The 26,888-nt window shown below is 31.0% G+C and overlaps 1 protein-coding gene across 1 annotated transcript; it reads left to right on the top strand.

The window, feature by feature from the left end:
- The first annotated feature begins 301 nt into the window (after positions 1 to 301).
- LOC114120718 (F-box/LRR-repeat protein 14) lies at positions 302 to 3,928 on the top strand. The gene has a single exon (XM_050200355.1). The coding sequence runs from the start codon at positions 991 to 993 to the stop codon at positions 2,392 to 2,394; it is 1,404 nt and encodes a 467-aa protein (XP_050056312.1). The 5' UTR covers positions 302 to 990; the 3' UTR covers positions 2,395 to 3,928.
- The last annotated feature ends 22,960 nt before the right edge of the window (positions 3,929 to 26,888 follow it).

Here is a 26,888-nt window from a genome sequence, read left to right as displayed (position 1 = left end):
CGACAAAACACACGTCGTGCGACATACCCGAGAGCAAAGTCGAATACGGTAAAAAGACGTTCGCGAACATCGGCCGTCGGAGCGGGCACACAAGCGGCGAAGCCGCGAAGGTTGAAAGACGACGTCACGACAACGGACGAGAACGAGTCGAGAAACGCGGCTGTCGTCGGATGGCAGCACCGGCGGCGGCGGCGGCGACTCCGACCGAACGCGACCGACGCCGCGTCGGCGTCTCTCTCACCCACCGATCGCTCCGCCACACCTCTCTCGTACTCTCGCTCCCTAACCCACTCGTTCGCGCTCTCTATCCCTCCGCGCGCGCTCCGTTCGACTCTCTCGCTCGTTCGCGGTCGTAACCGTCCCCTCCACCGTTTGGAACCAACACAAACACTCTGCTCGCTCCCTCCGCACCGGACGACGACGTGACGGTCGCCCCCCACCGACGAGACCGTTCGTTTGAAATATCGCCACACACACGCGCGCACACATACGCGCACGCACGCACACACACACGCAGTGTAGTACACGGTTTTTTTGTCCGACCCGTTCCCCCGTTACCGTCGTCAGTACGGTATACGCTCTCGTGACGTGCGTATCCGCGATACGACAAAAGTGTTCAATATCATAATATATTTCGCGATACGGTCGCATTTCGATTGTGCGCGCGATCGTGATCGTAGATTTATTAATATTTTTTCCCCAATCTCCCCCCGTATTAAATATTAGTCGTAAACGACGATTATTGTCTGTAAGTTTTTTTTTTTTTTTTTTTTTCTTAACGCCGTTCGCTCCGCCATGAAGTGCGTTGCCGCCGCCGTCGTCGTCGTCGTCGTCTCCGCCGATTTCGCGATGCGTTGCTGACGCGGCCCCTCAGAGTGTTCGCGGAAGGAACGCGAGCCGCAACGCCGTGTCGGCGCTCGCCGCGGCACACGCACCGCCGACGGTGACGAGTGACACCTACGACCAGCGCCAGTGCGCGGACGACACGCCATGTCGGCGGGGCCGTACGGAACCATCATGGACGAGTTGGGTGGCTTCACGGAGGTGCCCATCTCGTACAGGCACATCTCGCGGTTCCAGCCGTACCGGGTGCAGCCGTACCAGGCGCACGTTCAGCCCGTGGCCGCGCGCAAGGTCAAGTCGTCGACGGCAGTGGAACGGCGGACCATGGCCGGCGGGTGCCAGTACGACGAGAACCGTCCCACGCACGTGCACAGGCTGTACCCCGAAATACTGGCGTTGATCTTCAGCTATCTGGACGTGCCGGACAAGGGCCGCGCCGCCCAGGTGTGCACCGCGTGGCGCGAGGCCGCCTGGTACAAGTCGGTGTGGCGCGGCGTCGAGGCCAAGATCGACATGTGCCGGTCGTCGCATCCCATGTACGAGAGCCTCAAGCAGCGCGGCATCAAGCGCATCCAGGTGCTGTCCGTGTCCCGGTACAAGTGTCTGCGCGAGATCGTCCAGAACGTGCCCAACCTGGTGTCGCTGAACATGAGCGGCTGTTACCACATCAAGGACGAGGACCTGCACCAGATGTTCCTCGAACACCACCCGAACATTACCGAACTCAACCTGTCGCTGTGCAAGCAGCTCACCGACGGCGGTCTCATACGCATCGCCGACACCCTGCGCGGCCTCACCCGCCTCGAGATCCAGGGCTGCTCGTACATCACCAACAAGGGTTTCTCGCACATCGCGCGCAAACTCAAGAAACTCAAGTATCTCAACCTGCGGTCGTGCTGGCACCTGTCTGACGTGGGCCTGTCGCACATCAGCGGCGCCAGCAAGGACTCGACCGACGGCAACTCGCAACTCGAGTTCCTGGGACTACAAGACTGCCAGCACATCACCGATGAGGGTCTCAAGTACGTATCTGAGGGCTTGCGCTCCCTGCGTAGTCTCAACCTGAGCTTCTGCGTCAACATCACCGACACCGGTCTCAACTATGTGTCGCGCATGAACACTCTGGACGAGCTAAACCTGAGTGCTTGTGATAACATCTCCGACATTGGCATCGGTTACCTGTCCGAAGGTTGCACCAAGTTGGGCAGCCTCAACGTGTCGTTCTGTGATAAGATCGGCGACCAGGCGCTTCTCCATGTCTCCCATGGGTTATATGGCCTGCACACCCTGTCCTTAGGTTCATGCCAAATATCTGATGACGGCATACTGTACATATCGAAATCGCTTCGCAACCTCGAGGTGCTCAATATTGGCCAGTGCAACTCAGTCACCGACAAGGGTCTGGAGCATTTGTCGGATTCGTGCAAACTGTTGCGGTCCATAGATCTGTACGGGTGCACAAAGATCACCAAAGAAGCCAAAGAGAAGATTCTAAAAATGCCAAACATCAGGAGGGATACAGTCAATGAAGACTTGTGGCAGCTTAGATGACCGAAGGAATATTTTGTTTTTTAACATTTCAATATGTGATATATATTTATAATTTAGGTAAGTTAGTAACATATTATGTTTTATTGAGAATATCGGGTTCTGCCATCATTTCTATTTGACAACATCTAATTCATATTATATATTATTAGGTATTATTATTATTATTATTATTATTATTATTATTATCATCATGATTATTATTATTATTATTATTATTATTATTCTTAATAAATATTACATACCTAATTGAGAAATTTGTCATGCTTTCCTGCAGTTTTTATGTTTTAATGACATTATTTTTCATGATGAATGAAACTCAAGCATTTTACTTGAACTTGGATCATGTAAAATCTTGAGTTCATTTAACAAAATGTATTATCATTATTATAATTTTGAAAAGCTATAAATCATAAAGTCATTGTTAGTTTAATATTCTTATAGGTCAGGTTCCTTTTCAACTTCACTTAGTTAATTCTGTATTACAAATTGTATAATCGTTATTTCATTATGTTTTTATCTTAATCTTGACCTTCGATAACACTCCAAAGCTGACAGATTTTGCAATTAAACCATCCATCGTTGGCTTCTCTATTATTATTATTTTTTTTTTTTCTAATAGGTACTATTCATTTTACATTTGAACTAGGTACCTGACTCATCTTATTTTGTTATAACTAGATACTAGTTCTACCCTATTCCGTTCAATAACTTACATTTTGTACATCAATGTGATAATTTAGTTTAATGCTCATCATCTTATAAAAAGAATATATTATATAAATAATATAACAAGGTAGAAATCTACTAAGTATTTTATTATTATAATAATTTTTTTTATCCGTTTATTATTATTTTTCTTTGTAATTAAAATTATAACCAATATTTTTGTTTCGTTTATATTTTTATTATTATTATTATTATTATTATTCTTTTTTATTATTATATATAAGCTCAACAGAGATCAGACAATCTATATATTTGAACGTACTTATAAAAAAAAAAATTACCAATACATTGTTTAGGTCTCTTTTCTTTTTATATATAATGTTATTTTGTTTAACCGCACGTCCACTATTTGTTGAATAAAAATGCTTTTAATTGTTTGTATAATGTTAAATCTATGAACGATACGAAAAAACATTAACTTAAGACTTACCTATGTTTGTTTTTTCGTTGCGAATGCAATTTAGACTAAACGTTTTTTTGCTCAATGTGTGAAGCCAAACGGATTGGTTATTATTATTATTATGATTATTATGATTACCTATTATTAATTTTTAATTGTGACTTGTGTTCGCGAAAACTATATACATATATGTAGGTAGGTAAAAATAAAAAATAAAAACGACGTAACATTACGAGCCTTGACATTATTCCTAGTTACCACTCACTAGGTGACCTAGATGGAATCCAGATGATTAAAACACTGTAGACTATTGTCATTATGAAAAAATTTGTATATAAAATATTTTTGTTAAAAAATTGATATATATTTAAGAACAACAATAATTATACCTATTAACCATGGTTTTTATTTATTTGTTTTTACGTGTTTTATTTTATCCAAAAATCGATCTTCAATATTGTTACCTATGTAGAATTTAAGAATACTGTGCAGAGAACAAAAGCTGCTTGGTTCATAGATAACCGATATAGATATTATAAATGGCCGGTTTAGGTAGGTACCGGTACGTCATTTTATCTGTAATTTAAGTTCTGTCAAGTGTGGCGGATTGTCAAGTTTAGTATTATATTATTTTATTCATATATAGGTACAAAAAGTGTTTGCACTTGTGTTGTTAAACACGGAGTTATTAGATAAAGAATTAATTAATCATATTATTGAATATTAAGTTTAATACACACAAATTAATACGAATGTCTGAACTAATGAAAATTTAAAATTAATTATGAGAAGTTCGTGTTACGCGAGTATAATTTTATTTTTTATTTTTATTATTATCGAGCATAAGTTACGGATTATTATTTTTCCATACAAAAAAAAACAACCCTTCATATTAATATGGAGTATGGATCATATTTATTTTCAATTAATTATGGTTTCGTTCGTCGGTATTTTTTTTTTGTTAAATATACAAATACAGACGACTGGTACCGATAAATTGGACTGCAGTTATATTGTTGGACACGATTTCTTTTTTCGCATCACACAGGTAATTTTAAGAACATCTTTAAAACATCATTAGATATTTAAGTTCAATTATAAAAATGGTATTGTATAAAATACGTCATCAGCGTCTGCGGTCTAGCAAGAAAAACGATCGGGCATCGATATGATGGAATACAACATGTGTGATATTATATTTTTCTCATTTGAAAAAAAAAAAATGTATCGTATTTTATAGGAAAATGAGACCAGTGTCGGGTAACCGAATCGGAGTTACATGTACATGTTAGGAATTTCACGGTTCTGTTTCTATATAATAATATAATTCGCAGCCGCAGGTATACTTCTCCAGGCCCTCCTATATTCTACGTTATAACATTATTTAGGCTGATTTAATAATATAATATATGCAACTGTAGCTACAGGAATTCAATTTTTTTGTATAATTTCCGTACCCGTAGACGACGACGACCTTATTCTTTTCACGTCGCAGTCTACGCTCGCTATACTGTGATGATGGATTAGTGTATAGGTAAGTATTAGAGAAAATGTCATTGACCATTGTACATCGGTTATCCAATATGAAACGTAACGATTCGATTTCGTTTGGAAATAATATTATGTATCATCCCCGATAACGCCACACTAGTAGTCCTTTATTATAAATTAACGATATTAGATGTAAAAAAAGAACAACGAAAAATCATTATTTTTCAAAACTATTTAGCATCACGCAAGCCTTTGTTATTATTATATATTTTTTTTTCTAAAAGATTTTTTATTAAATAATATATATTATATACTTTTATATAATATAAACACACACACACACAACAATAATGGTACCTACTCCTATTATGCGTAATTATAATGATTAAAATAATGGGAGACCGGTGGTGGTAGGTGTGTGTGTGTGTGTGTGTGTGTGTGTGTGGCAGGTTGAAACACGGTCTTTGTGTATAGGGTAGGAATGGGTGGGGAATGGCATGTCGCAGTGGCGATGGCGGTGGAGCGGTTACCTCGGAGGGCGGGTGGGTGGGCGGATAGGGAAGATTATAGTTGAGGTGCAGCTGCTTCTGCCAGCAGGTATGTACGTTTTTCTATGGTCTGTACCCGCCGCCTTCTTGTGCGCTCGTGTGTGTGCGTGTGTGATGTGCGTTTCGTGTTGCACGCCAATTCGGGCGGACCACTTGTCAACGTTTGACAGGCTCCGCCGCCGCCACTGCCGTTGCACGCTCGGCGACGGCGGCTGGTCGTTTTTAGGTACGTCTGTGTGTGTGTGCCGACCGTGTCCCTCAGAGCCTCGTCGAAGAGGGGAAACTCGGAGCCGCTAGCACCACATATTATTATTATTATCGTTATTATATATACGAAAGGAAAGAAATCCTTACCGTCGACCCTCAGCCGTCGTCTCGGCAGCCTTCGCCCTCGAGGCCCGTACAGCCGGAGGGAGAGAAAATAAAACACATACCTGTTTCGAACGCACAATACCGCGTGTATAAACACATCGAAGCGCGCCCGCGGACTATACGACGGTATAGAGAGAGATTTCTCTGTCTCGCCCGAGACGCGTATATACCTATAGTTAGGTATATAGCCGGCTATTTGGGCGCGGATAATCCCCGCGAACGCGTAATAACAGCGACTGTATAGGTAGTCCGCCGCCGTGACTTGACAGAGTTATTTGTTTTTTTTTTTATTTTTATTTTGGGGAGAACAATATACAATTTATTTGTCAACCGTGGTGTTTCGCGTGTGCGGAATAGATAAGTCGGTCGAGCGCTAGAGGACCCGCAAAATAATTATTACGCCGGCTCGCCGTACAGTGTTCGGCTGTGTGTAGGTATAGAGGTTTTTAATTTCTCAACTCTCCGACCGAGAATTAGAGTAGGACGACGGATTGCAAAGAACTCGATGATGCGCCAAACCTAACCGAGATTTCGCGATTGTCTTATATGCTACCACCAAAATCGCATTGCAAAACTCGTAATATTTATCGTATACGTAATAATATATATGACGTATATATAAGCTCACACTAATGTTTTGCACCGGTCCACACCGCATGTTGTGCTGTATAATACGCAGCTTTTATGCACCGATATTTTCAATGTTTATAGTCTGCGGTGTGCCGGTGTAGTAGGTAGTTTACCGCAGATCCGATTCGGTCCCGCTACTGCAATATATACTGTATAGGTATAGATCTCGTTTGTTACGTAATGTATTATATATTGTATAATATTTAATATTTATGTGTTATTATAGTAGTAAACTATTGGTAAGTATATAATATTGTGTAGCTTACAGCTACATCGGTGATATCGGGTGTATAGGATATATGTATTATATCGACGATTTTGTAACGTCCGAAACTCCGAAATGTACAAGTACCGATACGAAAATACGTAACCGATTTCAATGCGAGTGGTGTTCTATACTTCGAATGTCGCGAAAAAATATGAATGTATGTAACCAGTATGTATACATATTATAACGTTTATATACGTACGAGTAACTGGTAGGTACAATGATAGAAATTGTATTCAATTGAACGAACACAATATGGCATTCAAATGCGAAAACACTTGCGTATATACCATAACACAGTATCTATAATAGCGTATGACACGGATCGATTCAATTTTTTTCTCGGTATTTAGGTAATCCCTTTTGAATAACAGAATACGTTTAAAAATATACGAATGGTTGTATACAATTCGATAATGACAAAAGATCAAACACGCCATCACCGCCACCCTTTGCTCACCAGAGACGTTTTTTTTTCAATTTACTACAGCTCTATTATTATTACTTTTAAAACCGTATATATTATTCAAAATGCTCATTAACAACACGATTAATTAGCGCATAAAAGTCTATAAAAATATTTCATTTCCTCACGAGTCAACCAACACATTTTAATTGTATGATATTACCTATATATGTGATGTATGGTGTTTCGATGAAATTGCCCGTGTTTTAGGTGTATATATCTCGTAGCCATATAATAAAAAAAAAGGCATTTTACCAAAAGCCCAGGCATATAGTCAAAGAATTAAATTTTTATGCAATTCCACCGTCTGCCTTGTCATTTCAGTCAAATGCTTAGTCATTTAATAAAATCATAAAGTCATTGCATAAAAATTAAATTCTTTGACTATAGCCTGTAAAGGCATTTAGTAAAATGCCTGATTTTACTATATAATATGCCTACGACGTATATACATATAATACTATAATAATCATGAATTTATTGTTTCGTGTTCAGACTGGGCATACTTATTTTATATAATACAGTATACACCCAATACACAATACCAAACATAAAAACACCTATTCTGTATATTATAATTTAACGTTACCATATACCCAAGAAATCGTATCAGTAGAGAGTATATAATGTAAAATTTGATAAGTCCTAGTTTTTATTTCCTACGACAATTTATAGTAATTTTTACAATGCCTTTTACTCAAGATTTTCTGTATCTAATCGTATAACTAACAATAAGAAAAATTATTTTCTACAATGTTATCTAAAATAGTTAGAGTAAATACTAAATAGAATGATAAAAAAAAGCATTTTACACTAGGTATAGACATTAGACGCATATAGACGTACAGTAATAGAATTATAGGCGTGTGATAATAAATATAACGATGAAACAAAGTTGTTTATTCAGTTAAAACGCTTTTAAAATCTCGTAATATTTCATAACACGATAAATCTATTATGAAACTTCATTTTAAGTTATACATACGACTTCGTTCCTTGAACATCGTTGATTTTCGTTTAACATATTTGTATAATAACTATTTTTATTCTGTACTTGAATGTAAATGAACCTGTTTCATGTACTATAACTAAAAACTATAATAACGGTATAAGAAATAAACACTTATTTCCATTAGGCATATATAAGTATATAACTATAATATGAATTGTAATAATACTACATCTATATAAAATATAAGCTGTATTAAATTTAATTGTGTTATTTTATTGTATTATTTATTTTATTTATCATTTATCTATGACTGACAATAATTTTGCATTTCATATAACTATAAAAATAACATAAAAGTAAGTTTTTTTTTCGAATTAATAAAGTTTACAGTTTTCTACTAAAAAAAATTTAATTCCCACCCTAGAAAAATTCCTAACGCCACTAATGTTATCGGTGACGTGGGGGCCTATAACGGTTTGGGAGCCGATGTACTTTGCTCAACTTGAAAACCTGGTAGTTGTGGCACTGCATCCAATATAAGATTCTCGGAGGAGGAGTAAAAGCTCGATTTAATTATCAGTGTCAGTATTCAACTAGTTTTACATTTACGTTTTATTTATTATATGTATATACGTTATACGTGTTAAATATTGTAAAAATAGTTGTTATAAAGTTATATATTTAACCCCATTAGTGATAATAATATCATTGTATGATAATGTCAAAAATGTATTTAATAATTTTAAACACATAGGTAACTAAATGAGCTAAATTTTTGTCAAAAGTAACATGTCACATCACAAAGAATTAAAATTTCAAGCGATTTACTTTAGTCTTTATATTATATAATATTATATTTAATTTAACATATTATTGTTGATTGTTGTGTGTATAATATTTTGTTAGATTAGTTAATATATAATACTTTTTTTAAAAATCATAAATCAATTTTCCTAATAAAATTACTATCCAAAAACTTAAAAAATTCCAATTGAAATAATATTCATTTTTACTATCAACGTGTTGATTTTACATTAAAATGACGATAAAATGTCTGCAATATTTATTTTTCATAAAAACTATAATAAACGTTTCGCATAAAAAAATATAAATAATAAATTGTGTAATATATAAAAACAATTTTGAAAATTTTCCAAGAGTTAATGGAATTCAAAACGACGTTACATCTCTCTTGGGAAATAGTATAAAATCGATACACGAGCTTTTGGAAGCAGATATAGCTGTTATAAACTCTACGATTCATTGCTTGCTTGATGTTTAAAAGTCTAAAAATTTTACTTAGCCCAGATATGTAAGCTTTTCTTGTAAAACATTTAATATTTTTAGTTTTCATTTATACGAATGTATTAAAATTATTTAAAATGCATTATATTACATTCTGTAAACGAATCTAATATTAAATTTAAATAACAGTAAACAATTATTCAAGTATACTATTAAAAATAATTTAATTAAAATCGTACGTGAAGGGTTTTCGCCTAAAATTCTATAAAAATGTCTATAAAATATAAATTCTTTGATTTAATTTATTTTAATTATTTTCACAGCGAATAAAATAAACAAAGTTTTAAACTTGTTCAAATAAGTGCATCCAACAAACTAAGTATTAATTTTAAATATATTTAGTAGCAAAAAGCAGACTAAAGAATGTGTGGTTTTGAAGTTTTAACATAAAGAATATAAAATAAAATTGAATATATTTGATATATTTTTAATTGATTTGTATTGGCCAGTTTGCATTATGTTGCTTGTGCAATATTGAGCATGCATTTATTGATATTTGCTTATTGTTATTGATTTTCAGTATCAAAATAAATAATTGCTGCAAGTATATATCATAACCTACGACACACTGGCCATATTTTGTACATGTAATTGGCCATTTGAGAACACTAAGGAATGGATTACGACTTAATATTATGATGAATATGAAATAGCCCTTTCCAGTGCTTCACATAACCTTCCAAAACTTTTCGTCGAATACTAAGTCATATTGTACAGGGTCGTTTAAGGGTTATATAATAAAAGTAAAAGGAATTATCTAAAAGCCTAATAATAATATAATAATCATACATATATATATACAAATATATAGGTACCATTTTTGTGTGACGTAAATATATGAGACGCCATGTCCCGTTTTCATCAATCAGAACTACTTAGCATTCGAGGAAAGTTTTAACTCATAAGCTGATTTTCCTTTGAAACAGGACTGTTCAAAACAATTATTTAATTTCAACAAACGACCATACGAAGGCGACTGTTTGTATAACAACAACTTTTCCGCTTATTGTAGCTACAGCAGACGGACATTATCCATGTGAGACCACGTATAGTTGCCCTAGAAAAACCGGCTTCGCGGAAATCCGGAACTGATTATATCTGTTGTGAATATTTTAAAATTATTTAAATATCACTGAGGAAATAACGTTGTATACAAAAAAAAGAACAAATAAAAAACAGATAAAGCAAAAACTACGCTTAAAATGTATAATATTTATTTAAAAGTCAACTGCTGCAGTAGACGTTGATATTTGATTCAAATGTTCGTCGTCAAAACTATACTTCCATTGTTGTGATAATGTTATATATATTATAATAATACATAGTTAGGTTAGGTTCAAGGGGGTCTAAAGTTTGATCTTCGACGAGGTCTTGTAAAAACGTATTCAACGTCACCTCGTTCTAATTTTAATAATTCGGATCTGATGGTATACACGCGACCGTAAACCCGCAATGTGTACCTTAAAGGTACGTTTTCTCTGCAGCGTTCAGCCGTGGCGTCGAACGCTATTGAACCTATTTTGAATGTGGTCTGGCGACAGCACTATAGTCTCGGACCAGTGTACCGCGTCGAACGCCAGCGTTTGGAGGCCGTACCTTAAAGGTACGTTTTCTCGACGACGGCGTTTGTCTCGAAGTGCGTTTTGTCGTCTTCTAAAACGTCTTTCCAATAGTCACACCGGAACCGGTCGTCCCGGTCCGGACAACGGTGACGACGATCAGTTGGCACTGCACTACACTGCAGCAGTAGGTAGCAGTCCGTTTTGCGCTTGGCGCATTAGCGTGCAAGGAAATTGGCATTCGTTCTATAATATCCGGTTCGTGCTTAAAAATGTTATTAAAAAATAAACAACCCACAATATATATCAATAATAAGTGTGTGTGTGTGTGTGTGTGTGTGTGTGTCGTCGTCGTCGTCGTCGTACGACGTTTCTTGCGTGTTAAAAATCTTCCAAGTCCGAACCTCGCATACATAATGTGTGACGTGGGCTCCAGCGAAAGGGATATGAAAGGGAAGGGATGGCGAAGAGACGGACTCTTTAGAACTAGAATGTCGGTATAAAATTATATTATACAATATGTACATGTGCAGGATATGCGAGTCATAAATATATAAATATATATATATATACGAGTACGCGTATACAAAAGGGCTCTAAAGATATGCAATGGGTGGCACCCCGTCGTGTTGGAGGGCTATAGTGCACACTCGCACATACACTCATATACCCGTTCGCGTACACGTGTGTAGTCGGTATAGGGGTTACCAAACGGGCGTGCTCACACACAGACGCACTCACACACGCGAGCGCGTTATATTATCGAAACCTACTATTATATCGACCGTGCCGGAGGATTATCAGTCTCTGCCCCCGTTCTCCACCCCATTTTAAGAATTTTTAATGCCCGCACCGAAAAGCGCCTGCACTCCGTCACCGGCTGACCCTTGTGTGTTCAGAGTGGTTCCCAAAATGTACGGTATATATATACGTATAAACTGCACCGGTCGTGATGGTGGCCCCCCCTTCAAGGACGACGACGTAACGCTGATGACGATGACACTCGTGAGAACAACGCACACAGCTGTGATATAGGCGACAATTATCGTTTAAGTTTATTTCGAGTTTCCTGAGTAGATATCTATGTTTTTTTTTCGTATCGTATGTTCAAAGGAACCGCAAGACCTTTGAACCGGTTTAATGGGATAGGTTTTAAAAAAAATATACATATTATTTTATTATTTAGTTATCTTCAGTTATTGAACAGTGAAAATATATACCGTTACTATTATGACTTACGAACAATACACTTGTATTATATTATTATAATATGGGATACGGGTATTATGTGAACGATAGGATTATGAACGGCCGGTTAAGACGTGCAATGTAGACAGAACATAAAAAGAAAACGGATTAATGTTGACATTTTACAACGGTCTTCTACACCTAAAAGTTTTTTTTTCACGTGAATATTATTGAATTTTTAATCAGATTTAAGTATTACCTAGTTTATTTTTATCTTTTTGTTTGTTTGCGACGCTAGACACAAAATGACATTGAGGTTAGGTACTATATTTTTACGAATAGATCAATGATGGGTTCAAAAATATTCTTGATACCTAATAGTATATAAAAATGTAAAAAGAAAAGAAATTATAATAGAATATTTTACATTAATGAATTCAAAATTAATGTAAACCGATAAATTTTATTTAGTAAGACTGTAAAAAAAAATGTTGTAGGTATGCCTAAATATTTATTTAAATATATTATTATTATTATTTTAATCCACTAGAATCATATTATTTAAACTGTAGATCAGGTTAACTTATTTCATTTTAACAAAAATAAAATTTTTTATGACAACACTTACAACTATGAGACATGCGATTATTTAAATATTATTAAAATAAAAATAGTCCTTGATTACTCGATTACTTGATTGTGTAATTATGTATTTGTTTTATTTTAATATAAATTTATTACTTATTAGAAGACATAAAATTGTGACAATACCATAAAACTCATAGAACTAATATAAAAATACAGATTATAACTATTACGAGTATATACATAATATATTCACTTTGATCCTTATGAAAAATAACAAATGCTCTATAAATGCAAGATGAAGTCTAATATAACTTTTATATCTTGTTGCGTAACTAATAGCAACTTGACTATGATGATTTAAATCATGTTTCGTAACGGATTTTAAGATTAACTATGATATTAGACGGTGTAAGTACTGAGCATTATAAACAGTTATATTTTAAACATAATATTATATAGATGCATACTTTTAATATTATTCTTTTTTTTGGGTTGAGGGGGGGGGGTTGGGGTTGGAGAAGGCAGTTTTATAAACTAACTTGTGATCAAATAAGATATGGTTTGAAAATTCACTTTTATTGTTCTCTATAATTTTTATATCTATATTTACGTTAAATAATATGGTTATTCTGTTGTTAAATATTTATATGTATTATATACCTATGTATAGTTAGAAGTTACGTATAATATATTTAAAGATACCGACATTATGCATGTTTTTTTAAACTTAAAACAGCAAAACCGTAGGTAACCTACATACATGTTCAGTTGCATGTTAACAACTGCTATACGTTATAAAATAATACATGTGTAGTGTGTACCTATATACGGTATATACCTTGATAAATTGCTCGTGCATTTTAATATTCCACCATACACCTCTTACACAGATACTTGCCATTAATTATAATTTTTTTTCACGTGTATAGAACGAATCGTTCAAAAACGATTATTATCAATATTTGCGTTGTGCACACACAGGGTAAAAGAACAGATTTCATTGTTCATTATTTAATATATTGCTTTCATTTAATTAACAAGCTAGCAGTTAGCTTAAAAATTTGAATCTGATATAATTCATAGGTTTGAAGTATTTTGATTAAATACTGTATTACAATTGAATATCATGACACATATTATAGCACTTGGGAAATCATGTACCTATAATAGCTACGTATAAATAGCGTACATACGCGATATGTTCTGACTTTACAATGTGATAACAATTAGGATTTATGTATACCTTAAAATCATTTTAGATTCTAATTTGAGAGATTAATATATTAATTTTACAATGATTTGTGTTTTTTTTCTGGCTGTCAGCCGTTTTTGAGACAGTAAAAATATGTCGAATTTCAATTTTGAGAGTGGTTTCTAATAACAAACTGTATCTATAGTTGGTACCTCGGAGAGTTAAAAGTAAACATTTTCCATAAAATTCTAACCTATCGGATGAGAAAAAAATAAAAACAAAAAACCAGTTTTCAATTAAATAGATTTCTTTTTCTTTTTTTGTTATTTGTTCAAAAACAAATAAGTGTAGAAACTTAAAATTTTTACTAAGTATTTATACTATTATTATGTATAGGTAAATGATATAATTTTCGATTTCCCTTTTTTTTTATTAATACTCATAAAAAATGTATGAATGGGTAAATGTGTTTGAAAATTTAAAGCGAGGTTTCTAAAAATTAATAAGTTATTAATTTACTAATTCAAAATTATCTAGTATTTACTCAAGAATTTTTTTTTTATTTTAGCTAAAATTAAAATTGAGCATATATTATAGGTACATTTAAATTTTTTGAAATACGTTGTATAATATTTTATTTTTGGTTTGTTTTAAACTAACGAAAAAATATTTTATTACAAAAAAAACAAAAATATACTATTAGCATTCAATTCAACTTTTAACTCAAAACTTGAAGAATATGAATATAACAAAATAATTCAGATTTTAAATATATTTTTCTGATTCTACTCTTAAAATCTGAACGAACTCGATGTTAATTTTAATTTAATTTTTTGTGCATACAATCCTTTATTTTTATGATCCCTACCTTTTGACCTTTTGGTTATAATATAAATCTTATACATAGTAATAAAAAAAGTAAGTATATTATAAAGGTTTTGTAATACAATATTATGTAATACCTATAAACTATAAACTAAATGGTAAAAATCTAGCATATCATTAAAAAAAAAAAAAAAAATAGTTTTTAAACCTTATCTACTAGGATATTTGATAATTTAGGAGATGATATAACAATAGTTTTATTATTATGACGAGTATAGGTATCTTTTTGTTATACCACTGCAGATCAAGGCATAGTTAGATGCCTATAATATACAGCAGGTGTCCGAAACGCCAAGAACGTATATCATCTACTTCCTTAGGGGGATCACAATGGGCTCATTTTATGTCTGGTTAACATTTTAGAAAAGTACTATGAGGAGGGGTGACTTACATTTTTACATTTTCTCTATTTACTACAATACGTATTATGTATTTTACACCCCATTGTTTTTTGACTAACATAGGTATAGTATTTAAATAATTAATACATCGTGAATTTGTGCATTATATTTATTACATTAAATATTAATGATTAATTAATATAGTGAACATAAATATATATATAGTTTTATGAAAAATAAATTATTTGTGAGTAAAGAGTGAGTTCTTATAAAGTAAAATTATTTTTAAGATTTTATCCCAATAAAAACTGAGTAGTTTAGTAATAGATTGCTATAGTTTTTGCAGTCGTTAACAGTTTTATAGAATTAATCTGCATAAAATAGATGCAAATTAAAAATAATAATTCAACAGGTATACTAATCTACATAATATAAGTAAATCATTTTATTACTTATAATTTAGTTATTATTTTATAATTCAATCATAATAATATAAAATCGATAATAGTCCATTTTAAAGATGTAAACGTGCTGATATAATATACATATAGTACTTATTACCTATTGTATCAATATTTTATAGATTTTATTTTTGTACTTTTATCCCCGAAACAGTGAAATAGTAGCACATTTATAGCAATATAATATATACTAAATTGCTATAAATAATGCCTAAAAATCAAATAGCATGTAATAGCAATATATTTTATATAATTATATTGGTATACTTTATATATTATTATTTCAATTCCTAATATGTATGTTATATTATATTTCATTATACTTAACGATTTATCGTTAAGTATATAATAAAATATATATACTTTTATATTTTATTAATGCAATATAGTACATAGTATAAAATATGTATAATGTTATTCAGAATTTACGTAGTATGTGCGCGTTTATGGTAAGAAAATTAAAAATAAACACATCATCGTATACTATTTCCAAACCCGTAATTGTATACCTATATATATGTACAGTTTATACTAAGTATATAAAACACACCCTGGAATAGTTGAAGCTGGAAAAAGTCTAACGATTAAAATTGTTTACATCAAAAATACGTAAGATCGTAAAATTAACTTTTTCAAGGAGAAATTATGAGGAAGCGTACATAATATAATATAGTAAAACAGATGTCGATAAAAATACGTTACTAAAACAAATACAAACGTTTTATCGTGAAAAAATATATATATCAAATAGTAGTAATCATAGCTTCTGCCAATTTTTTATTTTATGATTTGAAACATTTTGCAATGTTTTACGCTAGAAACGGCTATAGTAAAAAGAGTGTATAACATAGTAGTAGTTGCAGTACCAGTAGTAAAGAAATCGATAACTCGCTACGAACGTGGGGTCCAAAAGTATTCGTTCTTTTTTTTTTTAAGCGGAATGAAATTTTCCAAGACCGCCTATGAAAACCTATGCGATTTTTTGTCTTTTCTTTTTGGTTTAACTCGAAGAAACAGAAACACAGCGTTTTTCTAGCGGTGGCATTGGTGGTTTGAAAAATCCATTACGTTGCGCAGCGTTGCATATCGTAAGTTATGCACCTCAATCGGTATTTCAGGTCGACCCGGGCCTGCAACCAGCCAACAGGAGGAAACAAAAACGGGTTTTCATTCGGTCGATTTGGCCAAGAATAATTGGAAAACGATCGTTTTGTTCTGTTTTTTCCTCCGTCTTCTCTTTCTACACCAGTTTTCCATTTTTCGAACACAAAAGGCAATACAATGAAACACATTTTTGGACGAGAACCATTGATGGATGCTATGTGAAAGAGTTGGTTGTATCGGTGATCCGGTAGAAAAACTGTTTTTGTGTAAATGATAGTATACTTAATAATAACCTATAATACCGCATGATGCAATGGTTAAGTCCGTAAATTATTTAATACTGCGTGTTACGTACGTATATAAATTTTATTATGCACGTGTTTTGTTTTATCCGAGTTACACACTTTTAATTTATATCATATTTCTCGAAAACCCTGATATTGCTATAGGACATTTTCCACGACTCCAGGAATCTTTTTTGTGATCTTTGTGATTAAAAGCCTCGACGGGAGTGTAGAGTAACAGAGATTATTAGGTATACTAAAGAGGTTGCCGTGGGCTCTAATAAAGAAATATTCGCTCTCGTGAATGACACTCGAGCGTTTCGTATCAAATTTAATTTTTATATTACATTAAAGTAGAAACATAATATATCTCGATTTCGGAATAATTCGTTCCATATGTGTTTTAAATATATTTCATATATTATTTAACAAAATGTGAAATGTGTTTAAGTCGTAACTTCGATAAAATGATCAGTGAGTGGATTTTTCTAATTAAAATTAAAATTAGTTAAAATTATTATTTTTTTCAATTGAAAATAAATCCTATTGAATATTGATTAATAGATATTGTAATATAATTTTATTAAAATTTTTATATTTACACTTTGATTTTTGAACCTATTGTTGAGTAATAATATAATATTATAACATCGTTGCATATTCGTACATTACATTACATTTTTTGTAGCCATCATATGCAATAAAAAATTATATTTTATAAAAATTACTAAAAAATACTTAATTTATATTTCATTCCAATAATGATATTTTTAAACTGTAATTGAAATTTAAACTAACAGTATCAATCAAAAAATTTAAGACGATAATTGTAAATATAAAAATATGTTTAGGACGTTACTTAATTAAAATCCATCTACATATAATTTATTATAATTATTAAATACAAAAAATTATTTTCTTAGTTATTATTCTATTTTTCTTCTTACATAACAGTTAATAGAGTATAGATATTGTAGCTTGTAGGTAATAATAATATTTTATATTTTTTTACGATAATGTACTAAAATATGTATTTACTATTTTATACTGCTTATAATTTTGGTAGTTTGGTCTTTGACTATTTTTTTTAGTAGACTCTATTATACGTACAATTTTTTATTACGCTTATCTGACTGTTACATTGTTGTAGTATAGTATGGCTTATGTTTTTGCTTGATATAAATACATTTGAGTACCTATTTGCTTCTTTATCATTTAATATAACATTCACTATCCGTGTGAACTGTCAATAAGTCATAATAGTGAATACCGAGAACTTATCAATTTATAGCTTATTCGATTACACATAGTACACATAGTCACATAGTATAGAATGTATATTTGGGGAGTTTCGTGAGAACTTGTACAGTTATGAATAAGCGTCAAACGTGTGCTGAATTTGCATGCCATATTTAACATATGGTAAATCTATGAATATGGAAAAATATAAACATTAATTTATTTATATTTTTTGTTAACTCCAAGTACAATTTCAATTCAATAGCCTAGGAATTATTTTACTGTTGACATGATACCTATTAAGTATTATTATATAAAAAACTGTATTCATATTTTGTACAATGAGTTTTGAAAGAAATAGCTATTAGCATAAAAATGCGTTCAACCGTTTTTTTGATTCATACAAACACAGTTAAGCTACAACAATTTGACTTCCAAACTACATTACAGAAAACAACATCAATAATTACATCAGACAAATAAAAATACCGAACAGTCTTCAATATGAGATTTTTTGATGGCAAAATTACTCGATTAGAAATATTATATATATTATACATGTAATATTAAGTATTAATTCCATTTATATTGTAATAACTGTATTCAAGACCATATTTTATTTTAACATATTTAAGAAAAGTGATTACTGATTACCTACCTAAAAAGTGAAAATGCTAGTTTTAACTTCTTGGTATACTCTAATATATATGATAATAATAAAACTAAACATTTAATTTTTATAATTATAAATTAAAAATAATTTTTTATTCATTACTTTATTTGGTGGATATTAATAATATGTCTTGCATAACAGACCTTGTTCAAGGTGATTACATTCCGCACGTTTACTTGTTTCAACGGCTGACAGTGAACGGTTTATATCTAAACGCTATAAATTAAAACAACAAAATGCAAAACTATTTAAGTTAGGTACATAAAGCATATTCTATTATGCACTAAATATTAGTTAAAAGACTACAGAACTATTAATTAAATATAATAACTATTTAGGCTTTTATTTATAACCTACAGGATTTATTTTAAAAAAGTAATTGTATTTACCTATTGATTGGGACTATACAATATGGCGTTTTCCTTTGAGTTTTTCACTGCATCAGCTATATGCGGGGTGTATCCGTCATAGTATTCCTACCTGTAAATTATATACAATTATGGTATAAACGTATCGTTTTCCGTCTCCTGTGTAGCTTATCCCAATTCAAAAATATGTAAAATTAGAATTTAGCGTTTTTTTTTTATTATTTTGGTGTTCGTTTGAAATAAATTAAGATGGTAGTCGTATTCCGCCATGTACACTACTGCACATTAAATCAAAATATATTAAAGCAATTTAACAATGATTATTGAATCTGTCAGAAAACGCCACAAAATACGAGCTCAATATAATAAATTGACATTTTTCTTGCCTTGTCGTCATTTAATTACTATACATAATTTCTGAACAAGAAAACACCAACTAATCTAAATGCATTGATTCTAAGATATTTTTTAAATAATGTAGTACAAATAATTATCTTAATCCAATTTAATTATAATTTATATTAGGATATTTTATAGCATATTACATATTATCAAAAAATGTTTAAAATATACCTGCTTATTTAAAATCACAAAAAATCATTTTGTAGTAGCCAGTATAGGTTTTAATGATAAAATTAATTTTTTTTTTTTTTATATCAACTTAATTTAATTTCTATAATTTATAATTTATTTATATATAAACATATTAATTAGTACATAACTTGTAACTTATACATATACCAACCATTTATTAATGATTGTGGTAATTGACGTTAGTGTTATTTTCAAGAAATATTTATATTACCTAAGAAGAAAAAAATATTTAGAATAGGGGGATTCATTTGCTAAATTAATTATCAGAAAATATTAAGAATCATACTAGGATATTTTATAGGTTATAGGTATTATATATTATGTATCATACATGCGTTTTTCGATCTACATTATTAAAGTTCGTATGTACACCAACCCCATGAAGCCGTACGCGTCATCGTGCCAACGGTACATTCGAACTTAAACAATACCGTATACGATAGGTACATAATATTCTATTTTACTTAATATTGTATTATTAAAAATATATAGTTATACTTCTGATTATTATTTTGGTAATAGAATATATAATACCATACTACTCGTGCTATATATTATATATTTACATACATATTATATACATTTAATACAATAGCGAGACCAAGTCTTATACGTTTTCCATGAATAAAGAATAAGTTCGTAGTTAGTTATAAGTAGTAAGTATGGTACTATAGGAAAAATATTATTTTTTTAATTTGATTTGAATTTAAAATTTAATTAATTTTATGTAATATAGATGTAACATAATATTTTATAGGTATAATTAAAAATCATTAATAACAATAAGTAATAAGAATAATGATTTTTTTTCTACATCTATTAGGTAATACTAGGAAAATTTGATTTTCACTTTAGCTGATAAATTTAAAATTTTTCATCATTATAAGTCATTTTAGAACTATTTGATTTAAATGAAAATGTGAAATACCTATAAAGAATTTTAGTTGAACGTTTTACAGAGCTCAAGTTATTTTAAACTTAACATTTTATAAATTTTATTTAAATTTATAAATATTAATTCCTTATCGTTTGTATGATTTTTGTAAGGTGTGCATTTTTGTCCACTGTCAAAATATGTCTCGTTTCACATAGTCTTGTAAAAAAAAAAAATAATAACTAATAACAGAAAATCTGAATTATTATTGGGAAATATTAGTCCAACCATCCCAGATAAGAATTTAAAATTGATTTAATACATAAATACTGTCTTTAAAAACTGACTGGTTGGAACCCTTAGCAGTATGTATCATACAAAGGCCGAAGGGTCATTCACGCTGACCCGTTCTATAGTAGTATTGCCGCTTTGTGTGTTGTGCTCTATTGATCCAGAACAATTCGATGGAAATTTTGTCAGCCATAATCCTAATTCCTAGTTAAAAGTTTAATATCATTCAAATAGATTATAAAATAAATCTAAATAATTTATCTAAACATGTATTGAATGTAACTGTATCTAATGAATATCGATTATGAGTATTAGTATATTATAATATTGTAGTGCCTATTAATAATATCTTTTATTTCATTTTAATGGGAATTAAAAAATATAAAAACACAAAGTAAACGTTTTATGAGTCAGTATATTATTATTTCTCATACATATTATATTTATTCCAATATTAAAATATAAATAATATGTAATATAACCATGTTAAACAAAAAAAATAGTTTTCAACATATTATAATTATCTACGTTTTATAATAAATTGCAATACAGAACAATTTATATATTATATTATATAATCAAATAAGTGTGATATTAAAATTATTATAATTTATGTTTGATTGTCTTAGTTATATTATATAATTTATAAATTATAACAATGTCAACGAATTAATATTACCATGAGATATATTAATGTATAGGAATATTAATATTTTAATAATAAAATAATATTTTATAAATTCATATTTTAATATTTACTTGTATTATCAAATATATTTAATATATAATATGTTTCTATTTAGATATACCTGTGTACAATATCTACGGAGAAATTGGTACATAGCGAATACTTAACAAAATATCAAATACAAACATTAACAAAATATTATTATTCTAAATAAATATTTTGTTTGTTAAAAATGTTTTTACAAATAAGTCAAATATTAAATAATATATTCTACTTTGATAATAATAGTTCAGTATACTTTTTCTATATTTTTACAATATTTTTAAAGTACATTGTTATGATCATTTTCATTTATTTTTGTTTCATAATCATTGCTAATTGTTTTACTTTCTTAAAAATACGGATTATTGAATTAAGTAACATTAAAAATAAAATGAAAGCTACGCACTAAATTTAAGTCATTCTGAAAAATAGTAATGAAACTCAAATTATTGTTGTAGTTAAAAGATAATACTATAAGTGTACGTATATATTATATAATATTATAACATGTGCCTATTATTAGAAGTTTTTAATTATTATTATATTATAATGTACATGACGTAGAAGAGTGTCTTATATTAATAATATTTCAAGCAATTCAGTATTTACCATTCTATTATGATTTTATATGGTTTTTCATCGGTATATTTATTATTTAATAAATTTAGGTATAGATTAGGTACATAATTTTATTAGAATAAGTTGACGTTAAGTTTAATATAACATACGATTTTTTGAATTCCTACAAAAAGCATTTCTAGTATTTACTTATTATAGTCATTAATCATTATATTAATTATTATATTTACAGAAACGAAATTTTATTTATTCTTAAAATAATAATGTTATTATTGTAAAGTACACCATGTAGAATGGTCAGAATGTTGGATCAATCAATAATTTAACTTCGAATATTTATTTACAATATATAGGTAGATACTTATATCACATAGCCATATCCTAAATGATACAATAATGTATAATGGTTTCTTATTAGTTATTAATAGTTATTATTACAATATTGCCTACCTAATGTTACTACTATAATGATTTATTATTGTTTTATAGTTGGTGGAATTATAATAAATGATATAGTAAGTTTTTCAATCTATTAGCATAGAGCCATAGACTATCGTTTGTGGTAGATTGAATGTAGCCAAATAATAAAAACATAAATCGAAATACAAAACAAATATCTACGTAACACTTACTTAATGATTTATGCATTTTGCAATGTTTGAATACGTAAAATAAATTATATAAAATCGAAATATTGTTATAAAAACGGGGAAAATATCGAAAACTAAATAGTAAATATAAATAGAGTAGTTTTCTTTGTTGGTTTACAAATTATTTATGAACTATGTCGACAAGGTCTGAAGAATTGGTTCTCAATGTGTTTTTATTATTATGACGTAAGTGAAGACTAAAGAGTTGCGAAACGTTTGACTAACGTTGCAGAAAGAGAACTTTACCACCGACCACAGTTTTCGAAATGTAAGTAGGTACCCGTTTGAAGACGACAAGACGTACAACGCTTGTATGTAATAGGCAACGACAGTTAGTTGCATATAAGTATAATAGTAATTCATGAAATCAAACATTTTACTATCAAAAAATGTACCTTTTGTGTAAAAGTATAAATTATAATAAATCGTGAATACGTAATAACTATGTATCTATCGTCTAATAGTTAGTGGTGATAAAAAATATGTTGTACTGTTGTAGAATACAAAAAGAAACGAAATGTCTAGAGTATTATTCATATAGAATCGGCAAATATTCTCAGTAAGTATTTAGTAGTTAGTATTATTCTCAGTAATATTTTTACATCATCGACAAAAAAGTATGCGAATTTTAATATAATGTAAATAGAATGATTTCTGTATTCATAACATTCCGGGTAAAAAAGGAAGCACTTATTTTCACGTTGACGAAATGTTTTTCTAAGTTTTCGGAAGAATTGGAGTAGCTTTCTGCGTTTTATATAGTTTTTCTCAATAACAATTTTTCCCCTTTGCATCATCAACGTGAGCATAATTTCAAGGAAAACCCCATTTTTTCGGCCTCCACGTGCAACGAGATTGCATGTATTTATCTTAATCGTGTTGTGTATGTGCCAGCGGTCGAGGACGAATGCTAATGTTATATTGCATTCAGTATTAAAATATATTATATTGTTGTTATATCTGCGGTGCAGCGTAGTTATATTTTTCGAAAAATTGAAAACGTTTCAATCGAAAAAAAAAAAAAAAAAACAAAATGGAAAATCGTTTTGAACGTCGACGATCCGATGGGTGAGAGTGAAAAAGAGGAAATATAGCGATGCAGTAAAATGCAGTATGCAACGCCGTATGCAAACCTATAGGTAGTATAACATTATGACGTCTCGTACAGAGCGGGTCCGTGTATCATAACAATAGTAAAATGTAGTAATAAACAATAATACAATACTAATAATAGTTGTAATATAATATAATAATATTAAAATATATAATACTAATATAATATTATTATATATTATTATTATACGGCCGACGAGGAACGTGGCGGTGCGTGTTTGTCGGCGACGGTGAAACGGCAACGTCGCGACTGCGTTCCTCGCCCGGTCCGTCGGGAGCGTGCGGCGTTGCCGGGTCGCTCTCTCACATACACACGCACGCCGCCGCGACTCCTTCGACTTGTCAAACTGTCAAGTTTCGGTGGGGCTTCCTAGACCCCGCGCCCGCCGACGGGAATATTGCTGGCGTGGCGAGCACCGGTGGGGAGGTAGTCGCGGCGGCGGTATGCATGCCGTATAGAGTCGGCGGCCTGCGGGCTTCGGGTCTTTGATTAACGGAGGGTCTGCCGTTCTGCCGCCGCCGACTGTGTGTGTGTGTGAGTGTGCGTCAGTGTTAGTGAGTATTACGGAGGGGAACGCATGTGTGTGTGTGTGTGTGTCCGTACACACAAAAACGACGCGCCTGCAACACGCACACATGTATACACACACGCCGAGTCTGCTCTCCGTTTGATTGTGGGTGGGGGAGGGTATACAACAGGTTTTGGAAAAAAAAAATATATATATTATGTACGTTGTACATGGGACATATATAATAATAATAATATATGTGTGTATATAATATTATAATATATATGTTATATGTGGTACACGAATTATGTGCAGGTACAAAGATGGAAAAAAATTACTCATCCCGAGATGAAATATGAAAATTATTCTGGTCCAGTTTTTTTTTTTTTTTAACTTATATTTTTGTATACAACGTTTTAACCGTGCGCGAGCAACGCGTAAAACACGAGAGGGCCCTCCCCGTGTACAAAGAAATAAAATAAAAATAATACGTGGAATTCCTCCGGAGTAGACTAGGTTTATTTTTTTATTTTTTAGTATTTATATGTGTTTTTTTTTTTATTTTGTTTTGTTTTACGGGGAGGAGGTGTCTTTGGGAATTCGGACGAAATGAAAAAGAGGAAATAACTCGGAGATTTCGGTATCCGACAAAAACCTGAATAAAAAAAAAAAAATGCAGACTTGTATACTACTTAAAATATACTATTTCCAAACTAATTTTTAATGTTAGTGCTATACAGTTAGACAGTTGGACGTGTACCTTTACAAAGTAAAGTGTTATTAAAAATATTTATAAGAATATTTCATGAACTGAAATTTACAATTAATATAATATCTCATTAAACAAATCAGGATTACAACTTAAGAGTTAAAAAATTAGTTCCAATGTTAACCGATGTAGTAAATAACTATTGAAAATCCATACACAATACATAATACATTTTTCAGAATAGCTGAAATAACTCTAAAAGTTATTAGGTCCATGTGTGTACAATAATTAATAAGCAATTCAATAACGACACTGGGGTATGGAATAATAGCTCTATTTGGACACTTTGATAAAAGATTAACTAAACAATTAAACAAATCTCAACTTCATTTCAGGAGTTCTTCACAATAAAATTGGAAAAAAAAGAGAAATAGTCAATTGAAATTTCGCCTCCCTCGAGTTGTTCTGATTTCTCCTTCATCATTTGAATACACACAATGCTGTATATTTATATACGTATTTAAATTAAATACACTTTTTTTTTAACTAAATTTAATTATAGGTATTGTATACCTAATATAATATACTTATTGCCTGTACTAAATTAATTTTCAAAACATTAATTCTTGTTGGAACAAATTGAATTAATGAACGAAAAACAATTATGGGCATTATATGCACCTTTAACATATTTTACTTTACCAACACCAAAAATTGACGATTACTTCGCTTAAAGTTTAACTTATCTAATGTTTTATACTTAAACAATATTATTAAATATATTTTGGTACTAAATGATACAAATAAACTACACGTTTAAATCATATAATATTATTTGTCGAGTCTTTAATAATTTTAACTTGGAGATTAGAGAACAATAAAATAGCGATAAATAACATTAAATCAAAAATGATCAATTGACAACCACATAAAAAAGAATATTATTATTCTAAATTTAATGATTTACCAAACTAAACGTCTAAATGGACTCCTTATATTTTAAATTTTACACATCTTTTAATACATCTCGTACACGACCTATAGCAAGCATTATATTAAACAATCACTAGAAATAGAGAATAGTTGTTTGTATTCTTAATAAGTAATTAAATTCAGGATCAAAAATAAAATATTTAAATTTAAAGTGCCTATGTTTAATCGATTTTTACTGTGATCATTTCATTTTAAATTAATACTGTTATCGAATTGAATAGAAAACTAAAAACTATATTATTAAATTAAGTTATACAACTATTATTATCTTACTTATATGAAGGATTTATAACTATTGAGGATATTATACTTATATTATAGATGAATTATCTAAGGTAATTTAAATAGGTACAAAGATAAATAATGTATAAAAACTAAATATTGAAAAATGCTTTTATGTTTTAAAATTAAT

Source organism: Aphis gossypii, chromosome 2 (assembly GCF_020184175.1).
Source record: "Aphis gossypii isolate Hap1 chromosome 2, ASM2018417v2, whole genome shotgun sequence".
Classification (NCBI taxonomy): Eukaryota; Metazoa; Arthropoda; class Insecta; order Hemiptera; family Aphididae; genus Aphis; species Aphis gossypii.
This window is presented reverse-complemented; position numbering and strand designations above follow the sequence as displayed.

What these genes read in the sequence shown, in the direction of transcription:
- LOC114120718 (XM_050200355.1), top strand. Translation starts at nt 991, where the DNA reads ATGTCGGCGGGGCCGTACGGAACCATCATGGACGAGTTGGGTGGCTTC.